Source organism: Lytechinus variegatus, chromosome 11, assembly GCF_018143015.1.
Source record: "Lytechinus variegatus isolate NC3 chromosome 11, Lvar_3.0, whole genome shotgun sequence".
In the NCBI taxonomy this organism is placed as follows: Eukaryota; Metazoa; Echinodermata; class Echinoidea; order Temnopleuroida; family Toxopneustidae; genus Lytechinus; species Lytechinus variegatus.
The window spans coordinates 6,255,318-6,279,911 of NC_054750.1; the positions used below are offsets into that span (position 1 = coordinate 6,255,318).

General features: G+C 35.3%; 1 protein-coding gene across 1 annotated transcript; it reads right to left on the minus strand.

Annotated features, from left to right (window-relative positions):
- Window positions 1–288: 288 nt before the first annotated feature.
- Window positions 289–23,576, minus strand: LOC121424155. The gene is made up of 5 exons (XM_041619766.1): window positions 23,334–23,576; window positions 10,465–10,671; window positions 5,472–6,860; window positions 4,578–4,762; window positions 289–2,477 (listed from the first exon to the last, which is right to left on the minus strand). The coding sequence occupies exons 3-5, from the start codon at window positions 6,855–6,857 to the stop codon at window positions 2,267–2,269; spliced, it is 1,782 nt and encodes a 593-aa protein (XP_041475700.1). The 5' UTR covers window positions 6,858–6,860; window positions 10,465–10,671; window positions 23,334–23,576; the 3' UTR covers window positions 289–2,266.
- Window positions 23,577–24,594: the final 1,018 nt, after the last annotated feature.

The following is a 24,594-nucleotide window of genomic DNA, read 5'->3' on the forward strand; positions in this document are numbered from 1 at the left end:
ATACTTGATTAACCTTATGGCCAAGTTTTATTAACTAGGTCCATATACTTTCTAAGTTATGACATCATTTCAAAAACTTAACCTCAGGTTAAGATTTGATGTTGACGCCGCCGCCGCTGCCGCCGTCGGAAAAGCGGCGCCTGTAGTCTCACTCTGCTTCGCAGGTGGGACAAAAATAAAAGAAAGAAAATGATAGGTCCATGTAAGCTATTAAATTTGTACTCATTTTCTTTAGGTAAACCAAAGTAGGGCTAAATATTCTCACATTTAAGTAAAACAATAAAAAAGACACTTCTGAAAATCTTAGGTTATGCTGATAGTCACATTTTAATTAATGGCACATTATGTAGCAATAATCGTTAAAGTAGTTTTCAAGCTCTGCAAATGACACTACAAAAATCCGATGTAAAATAATTTACAAAGAGAGAATATGCGTCATTAACAAATTCATAATAATGCGAAATTTGTTTTGTTCCTGCAATGATAAACCATTCTGCACTGTAAAAAATGTTGTTTAAAAAAACTCAAGTACGCTGTTTAAGCCCGTCACTCTAAAGATTATTTTAACAACTTTTTGTTTGAACAACTTGTTTAAAGATAAGACCTCTTTTGAAATTTTTGAACAATAGCTTTTAGAGTGACGAGTTTATACATTGTTTCATTTTTTTAAAGATTGTATGCGCGGATCTAATGAAAGAGCTAGTTTTTGCGCTGTCGGATTTTGAAGTACAGCTGAAAAACCATACAATCTTCATTTCCAGATTCATATGTCGATAAAATATTCTTATCATGATTTACTAGACTTAGAATAAACTTACTATATGACTTCTTAAACCAAGCATATGTTTATTTTGTTTATTTTTATCAAATACAAATCTATGTCGCATAGGCAAAGCGAGTGATATGATCCAATAATTATTCTGAAACAAAACTACTAAAAATTACCAAAAAATACAAAATTGTTTTATTACTTCATAAATGATTGAGTTCACAATGTAGTTATTTCGCGTTTAACGTATTCAAATGATTCTTACTACAAAAACTGAAAAAAAATAAACAAAAATAATTTAAGACGCAAAAACTTAGAATTTCTGACGTTTTAAAATAAAAAATAATTAAAGCAAGTGGAAAAGGGGGAAGTTGAGACAGAACTTAATTCGATAGCAAGGAATTTATCCAATTACATCATACGTACACTAATTTTGCTGTCAGTACCTTTATATAAATGATGTATAAAGAAGTGGACCCCTTCAACTTAAAGTCGGATATTTGACCGGATCCATTGCACATAACCCGGTTATACCCGTATATTAGCAGGTCAAAAAGTTTTCAGCTGTTTTTTGTAATTTCATAACTTTGATCAAGGACTTTTATTATACCAATGACAAATGAATTTACATTAGCATTTATTGGGCATTCCGCAAACCATGTTAACACCATTTTCACCAGTATTTTTACTCAATTTATCATATTGAATGAACTATCGAGAATATCATATTCTTGCATGTGTACATGAAACTTACAAGAATTAATATTGCCAAAACCTTATGATTTTCCTGTTTGTTCAGGGTTTAATTTTACTTGAGGATTGTAAAGCTAACTGCAAATCACTTTATTGTTCAGCATAAGAAAATGTGATGGAGGTTAAGTAAAGTAAGAAGAGCAAGGCTATTATATCAAGCAAAAGGACATTACATTTCCCACCAACGTAACAATTGTATACACAGTAAAAATGCTTTATAACACTCATGGTTTACTTTATGGAAATATAAAATATTGTTTAAACTTTAAACAAGACTTTTGAAATTGAGACAACAGTGTTAAATTGTCTGTTATGATTAATTTAAGTTGAACACCGCTGTTCAAATTTGTTTACATTTTGTTTGAATTTTCTTAGGACTATTCACGAACATTAATGAAATTATAGTATTATATTAAAACGGGTATTGTATACAAAAAAGGTAACAGGTTGTTTATACTGTTTAGACCAGTTAAGTACTATCCTGTAATATAAATACACATTATCAAAGCCAATAAATAATACATCAAAGACAGCATTGCTATTGCAGCGTTATGACATTTATTCAGCCAAACTAGTTTTAAAACAATTTTGAAAAAAAAACCCTCTCATCAACACAGCACTCTGTATAGAAATTAATAAATAAATGAAAATTCAAAATTACTTCACAACGCAAAGTAAAGAAATGGAATTAAAAAAAAACTTTGGCAATTTCAGAAAAGACTAGTCATAGAAATTCGCACAGATTCATATTTTCCGTTTCTTCTTTCTCGCGTTTGAAAATCGTGATAGCCATTCGAAGAGTTCCTTGACGCGTCCGTCGATGATGTCAAGAATGATCTCGATGCCGTGACGACCACCGGCCTCGGACCAGAAGACGCGATCGAGGAATAAAGACTGAAGGAGTCGCTGTCGTAGTCGACCAGCCTGGAGGAGCTCCATATTTTCTGGTGATATTCTAAGGACAGAGAGAGATCACAGATGAAAAAAAAATGCGAATCAAAAACAGTTCGTCAGGCTATGGTCGAGAATTCTATTTATTTATTTATGGAGTCCGTTGCCAAAAAGTATAAAGCAACTGAAAAAAATTAAACCCGATCATTGGCGGATCAGGGCTCCGTCTTACAAAGAGTTGCGATCGATCCGATCAACCACAAGACGTGGAACAACATTTTTATTTATTTTTTTTTCTCTCTGATCATGTCATGTATTTTGTTAATATTTCATTTTGTAATTGCTGAAACGCATTAGTATTAATTTCTAGTATTTTTTAAGTTTGATGTATAAGTTGTATAATTATATTGTAATGGATTTATTGTATAATTTATAATTATGTTTCAAATAGTTTGTACAAATTGTTTATAGAATCTGATTGTGTATTTTGATTTGAGAGAATATAATAAAACATTCTTAAAAAAAAAAAACTACGGAAAACCAGCAATGTAAATGATAAACTGCTGTTTGTTAATTTCTTTTTCTAGATATGATGTATACTCGTACATTCATCGTTTTCCTGAAAGTTCAGTGTGTTTCTCTTTTACAAAGGTCAGGACATTGTGCAAATTTCCTGTAGAAAAAGGACATTGTTGGGCTTCCATACAGTTGAGGTTATTTGGACCAACCGTAATTACTCTTTGTCAGACCGGGTCCTGCCGTGTAACAGTATCCTGTTTTAACTGATAAACTATAATGCCTATTCAGTTAGAGGGCGCACCCACGCTTAAACACTCTTTCTATTAAATCTGAAATAAATCTGAAATAAATCTTCAGGTTGACCATTCTCTGATGTTCAAGTCAAGTAAAACCACGAAAAGAACCAAACAACATGATCTGGGGAGGGGGGGGGGTCAAAAAGGAGGGGAACCAAACACCCCCTTTTCCTGCTGACGAGGGTTATGCAAGCAGAATGGCAGATCTAGAGGGGGTGTTTAGGACGCAGGACGTCGCAACTCGACATTGCGTTAAACCGGTCAAATCCGGACCCCCTCTTAGCAAAGATCCGTTACAGGTAACTTCAAAATGCATACTTCTCATTGGATGAAAATCTGATATGCGTTCGATTTGAGTTGCGTTTAAAATCACAACTTGCGTTTGAAATCACAAATCTTCCTTCAGTAGGCCACCTGAACTAATACATAGTATATGCATAATAATGGGATAACGGTCGAGCATACCTGCCGGCCATTTACATTAACAATATACATGATATCTTATAACAGGTTGAATCTTTCTTGTAAGCACTTAGATTTAATACCCCGTACACTGAACGTTTGCTAATTTGTCTTAACACGTTCATGGGCCTCTTAGTTTTCTCGTCTTGATATAACTGGGCCTAGTAAGTCCATACCATTTATTCTATATGAATGTACACAGACAGGATTTATACTTTGAAAGGAGGGGTGGGGGGTATGCGGGTTATTGAGCTCATGAACTCCTGCCTCCAATTTTATTAGTAACAGTCCCTCTGATGCACTATGGTAGAAAGTTCTACATTTGGCTGTTCTGTTGGAATAATTTCTTCGGTAAAATTTACCGACACCTAATATACTTTAAACGCTATACGCTGCCACAATAAAGCCGGCCATGCCGCGGTGTTGGAAAAGAAACCCGTATACCGCACAATATATTGTTTAAAAGATCATTTCACACTTCTGGAAACTGTTGCATAAAACTTTTTATCTGAGAAAACTCTGGTAAAAACTGAAAACTAAGGTTAGTCTGATTTCTGCCATTGACTTTAACACACAGCAAAAACTCCGGTAAAAACAACCTGAGTTTCCTCAGGTAAAAAGTTTTATGCAACGGGCCCCAGATATCGAGAATTTAGGGATCTGTGTGATGTGTTGCAAACAGTATTGCACAAAATACCGTTGCTTATATTCAAAAAGTTGTTTGAAAATATTTTACAGTGTATGATTTTGAACAAAATATATTCCATGGTGTCATGGCATGCTATCCTATAACGGAAACAAGTCCAAAATGGCAGGACAAATTCAGCTATTCTTTTTTATTGTGTCCGAGTCAAGACAAAGTATCGATAAAAAGACGATTGTTTCACCTTTTGAATCTCTTTAACAGAATATTGTCTTTTCGATCTGGAATCATCGATGATCGAAACACGCTGATTGGTGACGATATATTGGTATCGCAATAGCCGTAGATCGATTCGTTGAAGTTTGATGGGTGAGAGGAATGCAGCGAGTTGAGATGGGTTGTCCAGATTTCGGTGCTGCAATTTGATATCTAAAACGACATGTTTAAAGAAACAAAAGGAAAATGAGAAGAGGTCAAATGAAGAAACTTTCGAAAATTAATAATAATTTTGCTTTGTTAAAAACGTAATTTGAGTAAACTTGAATTTGTCGTACAGATTGATTTTTCATTATTCTTTACTGATGATTTGTTGATAACGATATCATTAGTAATTAATCCAGATTTTTTTTACATGAATTCCTGTTCTTAACAAATGAATAAATACAAACACCGAAGAAAGAACGCACATGACATATCTGACTAAAAAAAATGAAGAATGTCAATAATCAGTAAACAGAATATCCAATCAATTGAGAAGACAGCACAAATCCGAGAGTGAATGAGGGAAAGAGAGGGGATGATTTTTGTTTCCATGAATATTGCAGTTTCTGAATAGAAGGGAAAATATCAAATCAGAACGATCACTGCGAGTATTAGGGTGAAACACTCTCTTGACTATGGTACAACGTTTTGTCCATTTATTTGTGGAGCGAGCAGACAGGATTAGTTTGACGAGAGGTTGGGAATCGAATATGCCTCAATTTTATAAATTGGAAAGTATTTTTCTTCAATGGACTTCATTTAAAGAAGTCCATTGAAGAAAAATACTTTCCAATTTATAAAAGACACATAGTAATTTGCTATGTGTCTTTTATTTCAGTTCTGGCTCCACTTTTCTTCCCATCAAACTGGCACATACCTTTAAAATATAACAGAAGATAAACAGCTTTTCAGACAGATCGGGTGAAACTTCCAATTTGCGTTCAGTCGCCTTCCTCGTCAAAAAGCGGTCATGTTCGGCGGCCCCTCGCTCAGCAGCAGGTCCCGAATGTAACTTCCTCGATGACGTCACAATGAGTGCGACAACCCGGACAGGAAGGTCAACGTCGAGTACAAAGTTGGAGCCCTGCGTCGTGTTCGATTGCTTGACATGTTGCAACGCGGGAGGGTGCCGTGTCCCAAGCGGCAGCTCCCGGCCAACTGTCGGGAGAGTAACGTTCAAACCAATTACCCGGTCCAAATGAAATGCCACCACCAGGCTTAAATCAATCGAACACCATGCTGCTTGACAAACCAATGTACGCTGCGATTGATGACATTCCATTTCGGTGTCAACTTTCTCTTCTTTTCGTTCGTAATTACCCACCAGACGTTCGATTTCGTCATTCGAGGCGAGTACAAGACGATTAACCGATAGAGGTGTCTCGAGCTGTCGATGAAATCGTCTGCTTAATACCCAAGAGCCCGCCAAAAAGTTCATATCGTCTATGTCACTTGCGTGAAGCCAACTTGGTTGGCTGTAGAATCGAATCTTTTCGTTTGAATGAACTTCTACAACATTGCATTCCGTTGCAGCCTTGATCATCTCTATCAGTTTCACAACCTGATTTCTAGTTTGATTGCTATTTTTTGCTGAAGTCGACCGGGTTCTTACTGCAGATTTTCTCAAAAACGCAAGCTTGTTTTCAACATTTTCCGCCATGCTCTTATTTCTAATCTCCCTCCGTCGTGTCTGAACCCTTTCCCTCATGCTTTCAATTTCCTTTCGACTTATTTCCACTTTTCTAACAATATCACTTCCATTCCGAGGACTTCCGAGCGAAGCCGAAACCAGCCGATGGTTTTCGTGCGCATCTCCTTCAACCCTTTGTATTTTTGACCGAGTCAGATGAGACCCAGCAACACTACGGTTTGTAGATAAATGCAACTCTCCAAGAGGACGTCTGTTTGAAGGTTTTCTCGTTATGTACGTTATCAGGTTGTCCTCATCATTTCCTTTTTTCTTTCCATCATATTTGGTCTCGACGTCATCGAAGTCGATGCCTCTGCCGTCCGCCTTCCCACCCTTCAATTCGTCGTACCATTTATTGATGCTGATCACTCGCTCTCGAAACGGCAACCCGCCACCGTCATTCGACATCGAGATCGAGCTCCGTTGACCCAGTTGACGTGATCGGGAGTGGACATCATCGACCAGGGTCCAATGGAAGGCAGTGTTGACGACTAGGAGGATGCTGAGGACTGTGGTACATCGGCGCCATGAGCAATGATGAAGGCCCAGGAGTCGAAGCACGTGGCGCATCATCTTCTGTATGTTTTGTAAATGGAATGAAAAAAAGTGAAAATTATAATCAAGTAAAGCATGTAAGTTAGGTTTAACTAGCCGAATACAAAGCATATTATGTAACTTTGCAGGAAATAAATTTGTTGAATTACTTTAACTGACTGAAATATCTTATTAAAACATTTCTATTCTCACCGTAATGAGACTGAATCGCAATTTAAATAAAAATCAATAAGCAATATAGTCCAAATAAACTATTTACATGATTTATAATCGCACTTATGGCATTTTAAAATAGTACAAAAATTGTTCAAAGACACTAAAGTCATGAAAGTCGGTAACTGTTAAAATAAAATAAAATCGATCAACGATCGAAGATCCTTGTTTAAATTGAGCTTCAAATTCTACTTCAATCACTGAACCACAAAAGTAAAGAATACCGGCAACATCGTACAACTTATTGCCAAGAATTGACAGGTCTTTATCATCACTTTAAATTAAAAAAAAGACAAACAGTTGACAAATTCTATCCTTCATTTTCCACTATTCGCAATGCTAATAATTATCTTATAAACAATTTCAGGGACTCCTAAAGCACAACACCACACAATTCGTTTATGGCATTTTACTTCTTAAAGGTCAAGTTTACCTCAGAAAAATGTTGATTTGGATCAATAGAGAAAAATCAGACAAAAACAATGCTGAAAATTTCATCAAAATCGGATGAAAATAAGAAAGTTATGACATTTCAAAGTTTCGCTTATTTTCAACAAATAATATGAACGAGCCACTTACATCCAAATGAGAGAGTCGATGATGTCACTCACTCACTATTTCTGTTTTTTTTTATTGTTTGAATTATACAATATTCCAATTTTTACGAATTGGGCGATTAGGACCTCCTTGCCTGAAGCACAAAATGTTAAAATGATGGAATTCCACCTGTTCAGGAGGAATGAAACTTCATTTCACATAACAATGACTAAAAAAAATAAAAATATTTCATATTTTATATAATAAAATACAAAAGAAATAGTGAGTGATGTCATCGGTTCCTCATTTGCATACCGACCGAGATGTGCATATAACTGTTTTGTGAAATGAAGCGAAACTTTAAAATGCCATATTTTCTTATTTTCTTTCTTATTTTACATCCGATTTTGATGGAATTTTTAGTGTTAAGCTTGTTGAATTTTGAATTCTTTTTATTGAAATCAAGTTTTTGTTGGGGTGGACTTGTCCTTTAACAGTTTCCCGAGTATGGTTAACCCTAAAAGGACTGGGGAGGGGGGGGGGGGTATGACGCCCCCTCAACGCTTCGTGCAATATTTCCGAAACAGGAAAAGATAGCGCCGCAAAATTTTATGACTCGCGCAACTTTTAAAACCACATTTGCGACATACGGGTATAGCATCGCGACGCGTTTAATTTAGCTGTTGAATGGTCTGTAATAATGTCCTTTAAAAAACAATAAAAAACAAAGGATGAAAAACAAAGAAATACATAAGAAAAAAGAAATACATAAGGAAAAAATTGGCTTTCGCAATTTTCCTTTGTGGAATTAACCTTTAAATTATATTACAAAGATGACATCTACAAAATAAAAGAAAAGTTGAAGTGAAATTGGGTGTTAAATATGCAAATATATTTTCATGAAGAAATTTCGATGTTTCATTTATAATCGATAAAAAGTAATCATTATCAGAAATTTCCTTTTATATTGGCTTTTTTGTATTTAAATGATGTTTTATTGGTCACTTCAAGGTACATTCATTCAATACAGTTGAACAAATACGAATGATACATTATAAGAAATTACATAACAGTTACATAACATAAGTGGATAACCACTGTACCATGTCTCGCCACCTGCGTTCATGGACACTCCTTTTGTTATTTCGAATTGCTGTATTCTTTTCTATTTTATACGATCGAGTTAACAAATCAACACAATCAGAAACTGTTGGTTTACATGATTTACATCTACTTAGATATATTGATTTCTTTGCAATAACTAAAACATGATTACAAAGAAGACATTTTATTGATAAAATACCGAGTATTACACTTTTTTCGGTTAATAATGAAAAATCAAACATAGTGAGTTCTTTTCCTAGCTGATTCCAAAATAACTGTGTAAATGGGCAATTCCAAAATAAATGTTCAATCGTTTCAATTTCTGCATTACAGAAAGAACATAAAGGTGAAGTAATGACTTTCATTTTATACAACTTATAGTTCAAGTTTAAAATATCGTTCAATACTTTGAACTGAAATTCTCTGTATTTCACATCAATAGTGTTTAATAGAATAGATGAACGAGTTAATACCAATTCTTTATCTGAAACATGATATCTGTTTTGAAGTCTAAACGTACTTACAGGACGCTCATATTTTTCTGCTACTAACAGATCATAAAAATGTTTACTTTTTATTTTGTTTAGCTGTACCAACTCAACAGGAAGAATAATATTTGATATAGCAGCATTCTTAAATGAGTCCGTATATGATATTTTAGAAAATTTTGTCTTAAAAAAACAGAATACACTCCTTGTAATCGAAAGTAATCGTTGGCATTTAAATCAAATAACCTTTTCATTTCATCCAATCGTCTTAAAATACATCCTTCAGTAAGGATGTCATTAAAAAACACAATTCTTTTTAAAAACAATTTTCGAAAGAAGATTATATCTCGAGTAACTTTCAGTTGTTTATTGTTCCAGATGATCTGGAACTTCGTATTATCCTCTCTGTTTCTCACATTAAGAGAATCCCAACATTGTAAAATATTTTTATAAAACTGAGGAATATCAAAGTTCAACATTTTGAGACCATAGTTACAGTTGAATACAAACAATCCCCCGTTCTTTTTAAGGTAATATTGAAGAATTTGAAACCATCCTTGTTTATCCGCATGTTTAATTCTCTCTATCCAAAATAACTGCTGGGCTTTAACAGCCGAATACACATCTACCATCTTAATTCCTCCGTTTGATAGATCCTGGATCATGACGTTTCTTCTAATTTTGTCGGGTCTATTCCAAATAAAACTGAAAAACACCCTCTCTAACTTTTTAAGAAACCAATCGGGTAAAAGAGTGGATGAAAATAAATAAATGAATTTGGATTTGGATTTTAAATTTATATTGGCTTGCCAAATTTCGGCGTGATCGCGCGAATGGCGGCCGAGATTAGAAGGTGGGCAATGATACCCCTCACCGCCCTCAATACATCTCAAATAGCCCAGTACTTTTAGGGTTAAGTATGGTTAAGCAATGAGCTTTAAACCGTTCACATAACGTATCCCTTGATACCAATAATATGGTAGTTGAAAAGAACAAAGTTGAAAAGATATTAGTTTTCAACAGCTGCAAACGAAACGTGACTTTTATGCTCCTTGAACTTGTAAGAAAACCAAAAAAAAACCAAGGTTACTGAAGTGATCAGCTAATGGCATAAATCAATCGATTTCTCGAGAGAAAATTGCCATGCAACATGAGCGCCAATAGAATTTCAATGCACGAATAGAGACAGATAAGAGCGAACTGGAATATGAAGAAATATTGAGAGCAAGAGGGGGGGGGGAGCTCTGGGAGATCTAGAAAGTGGAATAAAATCACGAACTCACATTTGTTCACTCTCGGTCCGGTGGTCCCGAATTACTGATTGATGAAAAGCATTTCGATTGCTCTATGATTTAATCCAGAAATCAGCTACAAAGATTCTGTTTCCGAACACGGGGTCCCCTTGGTGTGTTTCCATGGCAACTGTTTCGTTCCTCATCAGATCTTCCGCAGGCAGCCCATCTCGTTTCTCAGGAGCGGGTTTGTGTCACCTAATACAGGAGAACAGGAATAACTTACAGTGACGAAGATAAACGGGACCAAATCATTATAATCTCAGAGCAAGAGAATGAGTATAAGGGGTCGTTTCGATATAACGATATATCAGGTAAACAGAGATTAAACATGTTATTGACGAAACTATTACTAACAACTATGTTAATTTCAATGTTTTTAAGATTGTTAGAAATAATGCACGTAGGTTCTACGATTTATCTATGTAAATCCCAATACATGAATACTAGCGAGCTTTCGAAACTAATTCGCAGACGCTTTCAGGAACGTTGGGAAGCTATTGAAAATGCCCTTCAAATCAAAATGAACAGCTTGGAGGTCATTGTCGAAACATTTACGAACCGACACAGCTGATCGTCCTACGATTCGGAGCCGACAAACAATGGCAAATGTGTCGTTTGTCCAGAGTCACAAACGACCCTGCTGTTTTGATTCACCGATTTTCGACAAAAGCTTATTTGTTATGAAGGGCTTTTGACAATAGATTTTCAACGTTCCTGAAAGCGTCTGCTTTGTGTTGCGAAATCTCGCTGGTATTCATGTATTGGGATTTGCTTAGATAAATCGCAAAACTTATATGCATTATTTTTAACAATCTAAAGACATTAAAATGAAAGGGGGAAATCACCGTTAGTGATAATTACGTCAACGCCATGTTAAATCTCCGTTTACGTGGTATATCGTTATACAAAATCTCCCTATTGTCTTGGTATGTAGGCTTGTGGAGGTGCCCAGCAAATTGCACTTAAAATGGTGTGGTTCGGGAGTAGAGCCACATCCTCGTAACATCTTCGTCTCGTATTAAACTACATCAATTTGAAGCGATTATTTAATGCATTTCGCTGACAATTTTATAAACTACGGAGATCCTTGCATAGTAATTAGTCGAGAGCAAATTTCTCGGTGACGTTCAATGAAGCATTCCTTTGTGAACAATATCGTCAACATCACTCTTGTTGACACACATAAACTGATCCATTAAAAAATCAACATCAATGTTATTGGATAGTCGTGATGTTCCAATAGATGTTAGGCGGGTCCAGTCGTTGTTATAACGTTCCTAAGAGAAAAGGACTATTTTTCATCCGACATCTGAAGGATACAAACTCTTGATTCTAAAAGTATACAGGTAAATGCAACTCCGAATCTCTTACAATTTAAGCTCTTTAAAACTTCCTCTGGATTGGGTAAATAGTTGACTCCGACTGAACTTTTAGCGGGACGACAACTCTGCGTGAAGGCTGTCGTCTGCTCACATCAAACGATAGCATGTGAATGGCTATCGATCACATAGGAATGTGCACTCTGTCATCACCTTGGCACAACATTAACTGTGCAAAGGAAGCCCGCCATAATGGGACTCGGTCACGTATGAATGGAATAATATACGGAGCCAAATTTATGCCATTATTGGCTCGCCATGTCGCCGAAAGGGCGCTCCGTGAAAAACAGGAAGAGTGACGGCGGGTCTGTTAAATCAGAAAATAAAATTCATATTTTAAGTATAATCTAATCATACGCTTATTGATGACATTAAAGGTGTGTCAACTTTAAAAAGGAAGACAATTAAATTTGAAAAATTATTTCAAAGCGCATCCACAACAGAAAGGTGCAGTCAACGGTACATATACCGACACAAGGGACCTTTAATTTCTGTCATCGAACAATCATTATTCGATTCAATCAAAATAATACATGTACTGGATGAACCCACCAGAGAGTATGAACGAGGGTAAACTTTATTGAATATTATTGTCGGAATGGGAATGTGGCGTCATTCCTGTTCTGGATATTGACTCACTGCATCTTAATTGCTAAATGTGCTTTAGTTTTTAGTTGCGCATCAAACCTTTTTGCTGATGCGTCCAGTCTGGTAAGATGGTAATGCATATATCAACTTTGAAATGGCAATTTCATATTTCCCTAAATTCATCAAAATGAGGGTAGCAAGTTGAAACTTAAGTGACCAATCTCTATCGCAGGGGTCTCGGAACGGTTTTGAATGTGTGTGTGTAAGTGTGTGTGTGTGTGGGGGGGGGGGGGTGACGCCATGCAAAAATCACAATCAGGGGGTAAGTTTTACATTTTTGTACAAGGCTTTGGAAAAAGATGGGGCTGACCCCCCCCCCCCTCCTGATCGGCAGCCTATACATCTTGTAAATGGCTCTTGACATTTTGAATATTCTGGGAAAGTCTGCAGGCCCATAAGAAATTGCAATCCCTCTCCGTACATCTCCCATGACATACATGTCTTCCAAACTGTAACACCGTTCCCTAACTTCACTAGAGTCAATGAAAAGATGTAGAACTGTAGAATGAAGGCATCCATTCTGCCTCAACACACATTGGCCGAATTTTTTTTTTCACGACACTCCTTCCCGTCTTGGCCCAATAAACCTATTATGACGTTTGCACACAGCTGGAATAAGTTGAGAAATAAATCGTGCTGCGTATGACCCGGGCATCTAGAGCAAATTTTGATGCAAGAATCGGATGGATGGAACATGGGAGGGGGTAGGGGGGCTGAATAGACGGTGTGTATAGTCAAGTACGAGTCGGCCTCAAATGCCCCTTCTAAGAAATGGTATTCATGTCTTATACCGGGGTGTTAAATCCACGGATTTTTGTAAGCTCCATATCTTGAAGTGTCAATCTTTTTAGACATTTTCACTTTGACTAAAACGGGTATAATCAACTCTCAAACGATGGAAATCCCACTCCAATAGGATTGAGGTAATATAACTCCAAGAGGAGTGTTATTTTGGACCAAATTTGCTCTTTTGCATTTAGAGAATTAGTATTATAATTATTATAATGATGATAAAATTCACATTCCATCAAAAAAATAAAACACTTTCTGGAGGGGTGTTACATGTTACTCCTTTTAGTTCCAATGATTTTCGTATATTGTTGATAAGATAAAGCTGGATTTTGTATAATGTATTCCAGACATGCAATTACCACGATAACAAAGGAAGTCAGTGAACATGACAAGATTGAGAGATTTCCTCGCTGTAATCTCAAACCCTGAAAAAATATGAAAAAAGCAAGTTTGATTAAAAAAAAGAAAGAGATAATGCAGACTTAATAGGCAATAACAAGTAGATCGTATATCGACGAGCATCATAGACCTAAACATCATTATTATTATTATTATTATTGGTAGTAATTTGCATGGTACGAGATTGCAAGTTTCAGGACCAAAGAAAAAAAAGAGAAAAAGAAAGAGAAGGAAAGGTAAAGAGTGCAATATTATACCCTTTGTTAAATGTTAAGTCGAAATCTATCCAAAAATATTTTTTTCTAGTAAACGGTATACTTCTTCAGAAAATTTGCCTGCATTCATCGATACTTTGGTTTGTTTGATCATTTTTATCCACGTAACTATATATATAAATGCAACGATCACACGACACGTCAAATTAAGACTAAAAAAAAAACGATTAAAAACTAAATATATAGAGACGTAAGCGATAAGGAATAGGAGAAAGTGGGCTGGCGAGCGGGTGAAAAAAGGGAAAGCAGAGAATCAAAATATATCGAGAAGGAAAATGAGAAATATACGGGAACATGAAATAAAATAAAAGAGGAATACTCGACAAAAGACATAGTATCATGGAAAGGGAGTATACAACGACATGGTTACCATGGAAACTGTTAAAACTCTCGGATCTGTTCCTTGATCAACCAGAGAATCTCCTTACATTACGACGCCCCCATAGATGGAAACATGAATACCCAATTTATAAACAATCTCTGCGATAACAAAAAACCCATTAACCCTCACGAATGTATCTAATAACAAGAAATCAAAACGAATGTTCAGCTTCGTTCAAGTAAGCATTGGTTTCTTTATTGCATTGAACGTCGAACGGTTACATGATTTGCAGAAACTAGACCCTATATTGAAACACAGAGTGAACGAAAAGAGTCGGGACTCGCGGACGTTTTTGCGAAGAACGCGAATGTCAAAGAATTAGTAGTACAACAGTTCAACTTTAGGCGATAAATGACCTATATAAATGTGCGCTTTTATTCGGGAAAACTCGCCGATTGTTCGCGGGATTTTTTTTTGTTCGGCAAACATGATAAGAAAATTTATACTACTTGCGAACATTTATCGCATGTTAGGACGCTTTTTATCCGCAAACATGCCTTAAAGGTGTCGTGATATGCGCAGGACCATCGCAAAACTACGCAATGTTTGCAAACCTCTTTACAAACCCTTCGCAAAACCATATAGTCAGAACGCAAATGTTTCGCGTAAGCTTCTGAGTTCGTGCACATAGCTTGTGATTCTTTGAACATTAACGTTATTCGCATTTTGTTCGTGCTTTATTCTTGTTTACTTCTGACTTTGGCATATCACTGTCTCATAACTGCCGTGATGACTTCGCATGAACTGCGCAAGAATTATTTTTTCATTTTTGTCTGTATATCTTTCGCAGACTGCTCTCGCGTTCCATGTTAACCCTACTTTACAAGGTATACGTTGCCATGGGTACGCCATTTGACAAAATAAACTTTGAATGCAACATGAATATCGGAGCAGACAAAACAGGAATATAGGAAGTTGCCGCTTTGATACATCCATTAATGTTCTAAAACAAGCAAATTCACAAAGCATTTCTTTCTGTTAAATTCAGGAAGTTCACTCTTTTTTGCACAAATGTCTTCCCTAATTGTCAATCCATGTCAAAGGTGACTGTTTGATCATAAACACATTCAACTATGATGTATTCCAGATTTTATTTCAAAAGAAAGTACGTCTTCACACAAATCCAAGGATGATGCAAGGATGATGCAAACATGATGCACTTTCCGATTTTTGTTTTGTTTTCTTTCTTCTTTTTTCTTCATATTTGAAAAAAAAATTGTCTGCCTTTTTAATATAATTTTGTTTGTTTTATTATTGTACAGGGCCCTCATCGATATCAGTTTGTCAACATACTGAAATTAAAACTGAAATAAATAAAATAAGATACATGAATTCATGGTCCTTAATCGTTCGAACAATTCTGCCATATTGATGCAGACGGTATAGTTAGGCGGAAGTATTTATGAAAGTGTCTGATGAAAATAGGTGCATTTTCTTCATATTGCACTCTCAGAAATGTTTTAACCAACCTACCGGGTTGATTAACTTACCAACTGTTGGTTAAGACAAATCTTCGTTCCTTTGACATGCCATTTTCTTTTAACCAGCAGTTTTCAGGTTTATATGTCAACCATCCTAATATCTTTTGATATTGTAGAAATCAAATTAAAAGAACAATTCATTTTTTTTAAGTAACCCGAGGGGGGAAAACCCCTAAGAAAGTAGCCCAGGCAAGTGAAAATAAAAAAGTGAATTATTCGTAGACATAATGATGTATAGACTAGTGTGAAATCAACCGTTTCATTTTTCTCATTTCACAAATTACCAGGAACGATCATGACTTTCGACCTGAACATTATACGAGGGACAAAGTTGAACATGAAAACATGCTTTACTCGTCTGATCCAAGACATTAAGTTAGATTTGTAGCAGGAGTAGATTTTTACCTGTTTACCAACGTTAGTATTGATTTCGTCTCGCCATATATATCGTGAATCCCCCACCCCCACCCGATCCCACCCACATTCGGCATCGTGAAAATTATAATGGCGAGAACGGTGGTTTCTTTACTGGAACACAACCCGATGCACAGTAAAAACGCTGTTTAAGATTTTATACAACGCTGTTTACTATATGAACCTTACAGTATTTGTTTAACCGTTTAAACAATCATGTTTAACTTTAAAGATTAGATATTGAAAATTAAACTTTGTTGCTTAAGATTTAAACACTTGCTTAAACTGTTTAAACAATTACTGTAAAGTTCATATAGTAAACAGCGTTGTATAATTTGTTTTTACTGTGTGATTTCACCTATACTAAATTAGGAAAACAGCGGGCCGTGTAAATTATTCCTTCACAGAAAAAAAAAAATTGTTTAAGCCTGTCACTCTTACAACAAGCTGTTTAAACTTTTCTTAATTGTTCAAACTTATAAACAACTTGTTTAAAAGTTTTAACAACTTGTTTAAAAAGTTTAAACATTTGTTTAAAAGTTTAAACAGTTTTTTAACAAGTTTGAACAGTTGTTTAAAAAGTTGTCAGAGTGATGGGCTTAAACAATAGTTGTCAGAGTGATGGGCTTAAACAACGCGCTTAAGATTTTAAACAACGTTTTTACAGTGTTCATAATTTCAAACAGGAACATCATACAATCTAATGACTGTGAATTTAGACCTGATTTGAACAAAAAATGATAACTTGATATTTTTTTCTCTTGGTAATATTGATTCACCTACTTGAAGAAACCTTAAGAACACAGACTAATCAAACGGCAGGATACCAGCATGTGTTTGTCTGGGTATACGTTTGTCTGCCTTCCTTTCCCTACACGTGTTTCCTATTTGTTAAGCAAAAATGAGTCTCGGGTTTCCTCTCCTGTTGGCACAAGAAAAGATGGGGGAAAATAATGAAAATTGATAGGGGAAATATTGGGCACCCGCTGTCCTTAACCAGTGCAGGTTTGGAGTACAATGCAGCGGTGGTTTTAAGGATTGTAGGACAAAATGTCCGGCTTTGAGATGGAGCAAAGGGAACTGTCAATAACTTTGAATGTTGGTCGATTGGCGGCAGTGAGAAAGGAAAACTAGGGCAGCAGATCAAAAGAGGAAGGAGAGGGAGGGAGAAAGAAAGAGAGAGGGAGAGAGAGGGAGAGAGGAGGGGGAGGCGGGGGGGGTTAAAGGGGAAGTTCACCCTGACAAAAAATTTATTGTAAAAATAGCAGATAAAAAATATTGCCGAAGTTTTGACAAAAATCAATCAAAGAATGAAAAAGTTATTAACATTTTAATTATTTAATTTGTGACGTCATATGCAAGCAGCTTTCCTACATGGTAATAAATTCAATGAAATGTCATTTTCTCAGAAAATTGAAAATGTTTTCTTTTTTTACTGTGCCTTCGGAATATCAATAGACAAATTACTTTACAACCGATTCTAAAAAGAAAACAAAACAAGTCATCAAGAACCATTAAAAATTTAAATTTGATGCATTTTATATTACATAATAATGGGCAGCTGCTCGTTTCGTCACAAATACAAAACTTTAAATTCTAATAACTTTTTTAATATTTAATGGATTTCTCAAATCTTCACCAATATTTTTAAATCATTTTTCTGTTATTTTTACGACAAACTTTCCTTCAGGGTGAACTGCCCTTTTAAATATTTAGGCAGCTTTAATTTTGAATTTAAAGATGGTGAGGTTTTCATTAGCAGTTAGTGAGAAAATCTGCCACAACCATATTTACCTTCATGTGTTTTATGGTATGAAATTGATATCAATTTTTAATAAATAAATCTCTTTTTGGATTTCAGACCTCCACGAGTCAAACAAATCATAATTTAATTCCTTGGAGCAAAAGATTAAATATAATAACTCTAGTCTTGAAAAGGTGATTTATCATGCCAATCTATTTCAAATCCATACAATAAATCCTCTGAACAATAAGAATGACAAGTTTAAAAAATAATTTCTGCCATCGCCAAATATAATTGAAAAATGCTAACTTGGACGCACCACAAAAGAAGAGAAAAAAAAGAAAAAAAAGAGTAAATAAATAAAATAACACAAAATAAAATGAAATAGAATAACATAAAATAAAATGAAGTAAAATAATATAAAGCGAAAAAAAATTATATTAAATTAAACTAAATTACAATACATACACTACAATAAAATACAATACATACAATACAATAAAATACAATACAATGAAATAGAATAAGAAAAAATAAAAAAAAGGAAGGAAAGGAAAAAAAATAAAATAAAGGGGAACAAAAGGAAAGAAAAGAATAAAAGGAAAAAATGAAAAGAAAAGAAACGAAAAAAAACGACGGCGTGTTAAATCAATGCCAAGGTCAATGCACTATGAGATTTAAAGTATAACTACAGTCTGGATTTGATGAATGGCTGGATTTATTCATACTAACATATTATACTTTGAAACCGCAAGTAAATTATCTCAAAGAATATAAGGAAAAAAGAGCAATGTCACGACGCTCGTTAAGTATTATGAAAGAAAATCATCAGTATATTGTGATAAGATGCAGTAAGCCTATATGTGCAATCATCACGATGATGATCACATACCTTCGTGATTTAATGTACGAGTGGATTGCACTGACACATGAATATAATCACATATGAATTACAAATTAGCTATGTCGTTAGGCACTGGCGGATCCAGAGATTGGGGGAGGGGGGGGGGGGCACAGCCAGTCCATCCCTCCCCTTTTGAGAGGCACATTTAAAATTGGTAGTGTGAATATGCCGTTATATATAGCATAAGCGTACCCCCCCCCTTTGAAAGCGAGGACTTGTTTTTTTCTTTTAAAAGTTTCATCGGGAACCCCCCCCCCGAAAATCCTGGACCCGCCCCATGTCGTTATGTACATTAAGCTACACGCAGTCAAACGTCAGTGATCTAAAGACTGAACAGGTTCTGCCCCCGTTTATAATACATGGGTTCAATTAGTTTGTGTGTAGATCTATAAAAGGCAAGTGTCAATTATTGTGTATTATTCAAATTTTACTGCATTTCTCTTAAACTACTCGAAATTCGATCACTGATACAATTAAAAAGAGTGAATATTTTTTCACTCTAAATGGAGTGAATTTGATTAGAAAGAAAGTTAACGAATTCGGAGTTGAAATAAAATTTCACCCTGGTTCCTCAATTCTTCATTCATGACTCTTTCTTTCAGCATGTTCATTGACCACTGCCCTTACTCCATAAGTTAGTGAAAATAGACGTAAAGCCAATAAGTATATATCCTAAACCAGTGGCGTACCTAGGATTTTTCACCAGGGGGGGAGGGGCAAAATCATCCGCCAAAAAAAATTGACAAGCCAAAAAAAAAGGGTCTTCAACCACAAATAATGGATTTCGTACCAGCAAAAAAATTGACAAGCAAAAAAAAAATAAAAGAGGTCCTCGACCGGATAAAAAGGACATTTCACAGCATAAGAAAACTGACAAGCAAAAAAAAAAAAAAAAAAAAATAGGGCCTACAACTCTTGAGACGTAAGTGTTGCAGTGCATGCCATTATGCCCCCGATAATTTGAATTATATCCTCAGAACATCGTTGGACTTTGTTCGTGGGAAACATGCTGAAAAACTCAAATAATTATTCTGTTTGCCCTAATAACCGTTTTCATATTTGAATAATGGAAATGCATGAATTCGCTCTCTGGGTGTGTATGTGTGCATGTTTAAGCCTAACAAGGTCGCGTGCATTCAGAACTATACCATTAATCAAATTTCAATTTAGGAATACGATTACATAGCTTTGTGGAACTATTTCATCAATCATATGCGATCGGAATCAGAAATACCATTATTACAAGCGATTTTCTCTCTGAATGTCAATGTATTTGGGATAGGGAAATGGAGGAGATAAGAAAAGAAAAAATAATCTTGATAAGGTATTTCGGATTAGCTAGTAAGTAGTGGTTATATACCAAGGAGATATCACCTCTAGATGTGATATCTCCTTGGTCATACCTCAGTCTCATTTCCCTACGGCGGCCGTACGGCGAGTCGAAAAAAAAACATTTTAAAGGACAAGTCCACCCCAACAAAAAGATGATTTGAATAAAAAGATAAAAATCCAACAAGAATAACACTGAAAATTTCATCAAAATCGGATGTAAAATAAGAAAGTTATGACATTTTAAAGTTTCGCTTATTTTTCACAAAACAGTGATGTGCACAACTCAGTGTCATGCAAATGAGTCAGTCAATGATGTCCATCACTCACTATTTCTTTTGTTTTTTATTGTTCGAATTATACAATATTTCATTTTTTACAGATTTGACAATGAGGACCAAGCTGACTGAACCATATATTCTTAAACAATGCTGATTCCATATGTTCAGAGAGGAATTAATCATTGATTCACTTGACAATGAGGAGAAAATTAGAATATTTCATATTTCATATAATAAAATACAAAAGAAATAGTGAGTGGATGACGTCATCAGTCTCCTCATTTGCATACCGACCAGGAAGTGCATATAACTATTTTGTGAAATTAAGCGAAGTTTTAAAATGTAACTTTCTTATTTTACATCCGATTTTGATGAAATTTTCAGCATCATTTTTGTTTGATTTTTCTCTTTTTGTTCGAATAAACTATTTGTTGAGGGGACTTGTCCTTTAACATAATGTTGTACCAGCTATAGGTGGTTTGAATCAAAATGAATAAAACGGTTGTTTTTGACTCGCCGTACGGCCGCCGTAGAGCAAATATGACTGAGGTGTTATAGGTTGTATGATTTTTTTTCTTTAAAGAAATATGAGAGACAGTATATGCATGAAGATAAAAATATGCTCCCTCAATATCATTTGATTATTTCTTATTACATGGTTACTGTGAAGTACTTTCTACAGAGACCGTGAAACGATTAGAAAGGTCTTGGCTGACTCCATGCAAAATGTCAACATAAGACCGTAATTTTGACATTTTTGCATAATATACGTTTATTGAAGACTACTCCCAACCACCCCCAACAGCCAATAATTACAACCCAAAAGGACCCAAAACACACAAAGGCAAAACACGAAGAAACCAATCCTGAATCCACGATATTACAACAACAACAACAACAACAACAGAGAGAGTTTTCAAGACAGTTGGAAAGAAACTCTGGTCAAAGGAAACAAATATGGCCTTTGCTCACAGCAGGAGTATAAGCATTTGGCCTGTAATGCATGCGAGTGGTTTTAATACTACATTTAGATCTGTGTCATTGATAATATCCAAGTCACATCGGGCAGAATTCAATATTTGATATTATCATCTCGAATGGCAAAGAGTGATCGATTTAATGCCGTTGTGGCTGGTCGGTCTGGGTATGAGTCACCCAGAGGAAAGTAGACTCCAGCTAGCTAGAGCCAACAATGGAACAAAACTAAAAACATTACGTAACCTCCGCCGATTGTAGTTTTGGCGCCGAATTGAAGATGAAACTGAGTTTGTTTGTCCATGAAAAAGATATTCATGATATTTGTTTTCGATTGATTAATTCACCGGTTTATCAATTTGCTGTTATAACATGTGTGAATATATTTCCTATACAGTTGTATCAATTCAATAGGGTATTTAATATATTGTTCATATCATTTACAAATTTATGTTTCATCGATCAATGACAATGATTTCATGTTTACCCCATAAGTGTATTTCTCTTTCAATCTATTCATTCTAATTCCATTACCTTTTACACTAGTTAGGGTGCATAATGTTGATTAAGTCGTTTTACTTGGGGATAGGTCCATGGTTCGATCAGTGCTCATCAGTGTGAGCAAGGCTCAGTGAAACAAATTTATGTCAACTACCCATAATTCGTCTCGGATAACATATTTCTTTAATAGAAATAGGGTGAATAGACTGTGTAAAAGAAATCAATCCATGGCAAACGTCTAAAACAATCGCACAACCAATCAGTTAGGCCTGCATGTTTGTAGATTAAGAAGTGAAAACATAATGACTGCAGTTAGTTACTAAATCGGTTAATGTAAACGAAGTCATCAGATATTAAGTGGATAAACTTACTTACGTCATACACTGTAAAAACGCTGTATAAAATTTTAAGCACGTTGTTTAAGCCCGTCACTCTAACAACTACTGTTTAAACTTTTTAAACAAATTTGAGACTTTTAAACAACTGTCTAAAATTTTCAAACAAGTTGTTTGAAAAGTTTAAACAATTACAAGACAGTTTAAACAACATGTTGTTAGAGTGACAGGCTTAAACAACGTGCTATTTTTTTTACTGTGTAAAGTATAAACTGATTACTTTATTATTGATATGAATGATCATTCAGTTTGGTATCGGTATCAGGTGTATATGGCTGATGCATCATTAGATATACAAGTAAATACACACACTGACTCATTGAAAAGCAAGTATGATCAACATACGTGAACTTTGAGATTTGGAGGGAAACGTCATTTGTATAAATTTGGCAATCTTGTCCAATGTCGTCTGCTCGATACAACAGACGAATGGTGATATTAAAAATAAGAGGAAAATGAGATGGTCATAAGAAGTTTGGAAATAATTAATTTGCAAAGTTTGGTTTTCAATTTTAATATATTTCAGTCAGGGTGCATGTATTTCAAGCAATAACCGATTCAGTCCAATAAACTTTATAGTTTATTGATATCCATCTACACATCATGACTTATACCCCTTTCATAAACACATATTGTATCCTTATGCTACGAATGATGTTTACTCAAGTAGAGAGATAAATGTAAATGATCGTTGGATTTATATCCTTCCCTTTTGATACAATAATAAATATATTCAAAACAGCGCCATTTTTTCTATAACATATTCGTCACTTTACACCACTTAAAAAAGCGCGAGAATTAAGATTGTGTACCAAGATTGTTTCTTACATACCATAAAACTCGACAAAATGATGCAAACATGTGTAGTCAACGTAGCCCACACCAAGAAAGGTCAAATCACGATAAAATTCATTTGAAGGTCAAAATTAATTATTAGAAATATTCATGAATGGCCTACCTTTTCTTCATGCAAGATTGAATTATCCGTCACGTTGGAGGGGTAAAGTTCCTTCTCCGGCGCCCTGACAATAACTGTTTGTTTTGGAAGGATCCCCGCGTCTGACTTGAATCAAGTTTTGGGCTCTTGAATGAGAGTTGATCGCCCAACCAAGACATGAAACAGCGCGCAGAGAAGGCGCTCACTCGATCCCTATGATGGTAAAGAGTTCCATGTCAAATTGTTTTTTGAGGAGCAATATGTGTCCTGCTGCTAGATACCGTCTCACTAGCTGCCGAGATGATGGCGGTGGTGCTGATGGCGGATCGAGGAGGGGGTGCTGGGTGGTTGAAGAAGGCGGGGCAGGGTGCGATGAATATTCGATGAATAAGAAACATCGGGACTGATTAGGAGGTAATTTATTTTGTACTTTATTTTGGTCTTTGAAGACGCTTTGAAGCTTGGATTGAAAACTTTGATATGTTTTTTAACCATATAGGTTCTATGCAGTTTGTTATATATTTTCCTTCATTTAGAAAAGAAAAGGCAATGGAAATTAAACCCTTTCCCCTCTCTCTCTATAAATAATTATATACATACACAGCAAAAACTGTGGTGTTAACCGGTGTACATATAGGACCGCACCAGTTATTTTACACCGCTGTTAAATTGGTGTTAGTTTATCACCTGTAGGTGTTATTACAACACTTTTGGTAGTTACATTTACACTCTTTGGTTTTATGTTCAATATCTATAGGGTGTAATTTTAACACCTCAGGATGTGGTCCTCTATTGAACACCAACTGGTGTCAGTTTTAACACCATAGTTTTTACAGTATACTCTTATTACAAACCGTCCATCACGACTTGTGACAAAATCTCAAAATTTGAATTCTAGCACACTTTCCTGAGTGGGTGCTTTATACTTACATGTATATCGGCCAAATAGGCCAGCATGTATTTCGAGGTGCGAACAGCCCAACTTGAGTGTTTATTATTTATTTAACATTCGCGCTCTCGGTGGATTGTTTTAATAAAAAAAATGTATATTTAGACATTTCAGCTATAAGTTTGAGCTGTGAAAATTGTTTATTGAAACATTTATGTACCGTGTTTTTGCAAAATAATCATGCATGGCCTATTATGTTTATTGGATTGTTTGTGCACTATTTCCTTGATATATTTAAAGGAAAGTTCTACAATCTAAACTTGAGTTAAATCGGACGCATAAATCTTACTCTATTTTTGATGAGATAGGGATGAAATAAAAAGAGTGAGTGAG

Excerpts from the sequence above, each read along its gene's own strand:
- LOC121424155 (XM_041619766.1), bottom strand. The coding sequence starts at position 6,857 with ATGATGCGCCACGTGCTTCGACTCCTGGGCCTTCATCATTGCTCATGG. Across the intron at positions 4,763-5,471 it reads TCTTCTGTTATATTTTAAAG|ATATCAAATTGCAGCACCGA; the intron begins GTATGTGCCAGT and ends ATGTCGTTTTAG. Across the intron at positions 2,478-4,577 it reads CTGTTAAAGAGATTCAAAAG|AATATCACCAGAAAATATGG; the intron begins GTGAAACAATCG and ends CTCTGTCCTTAG.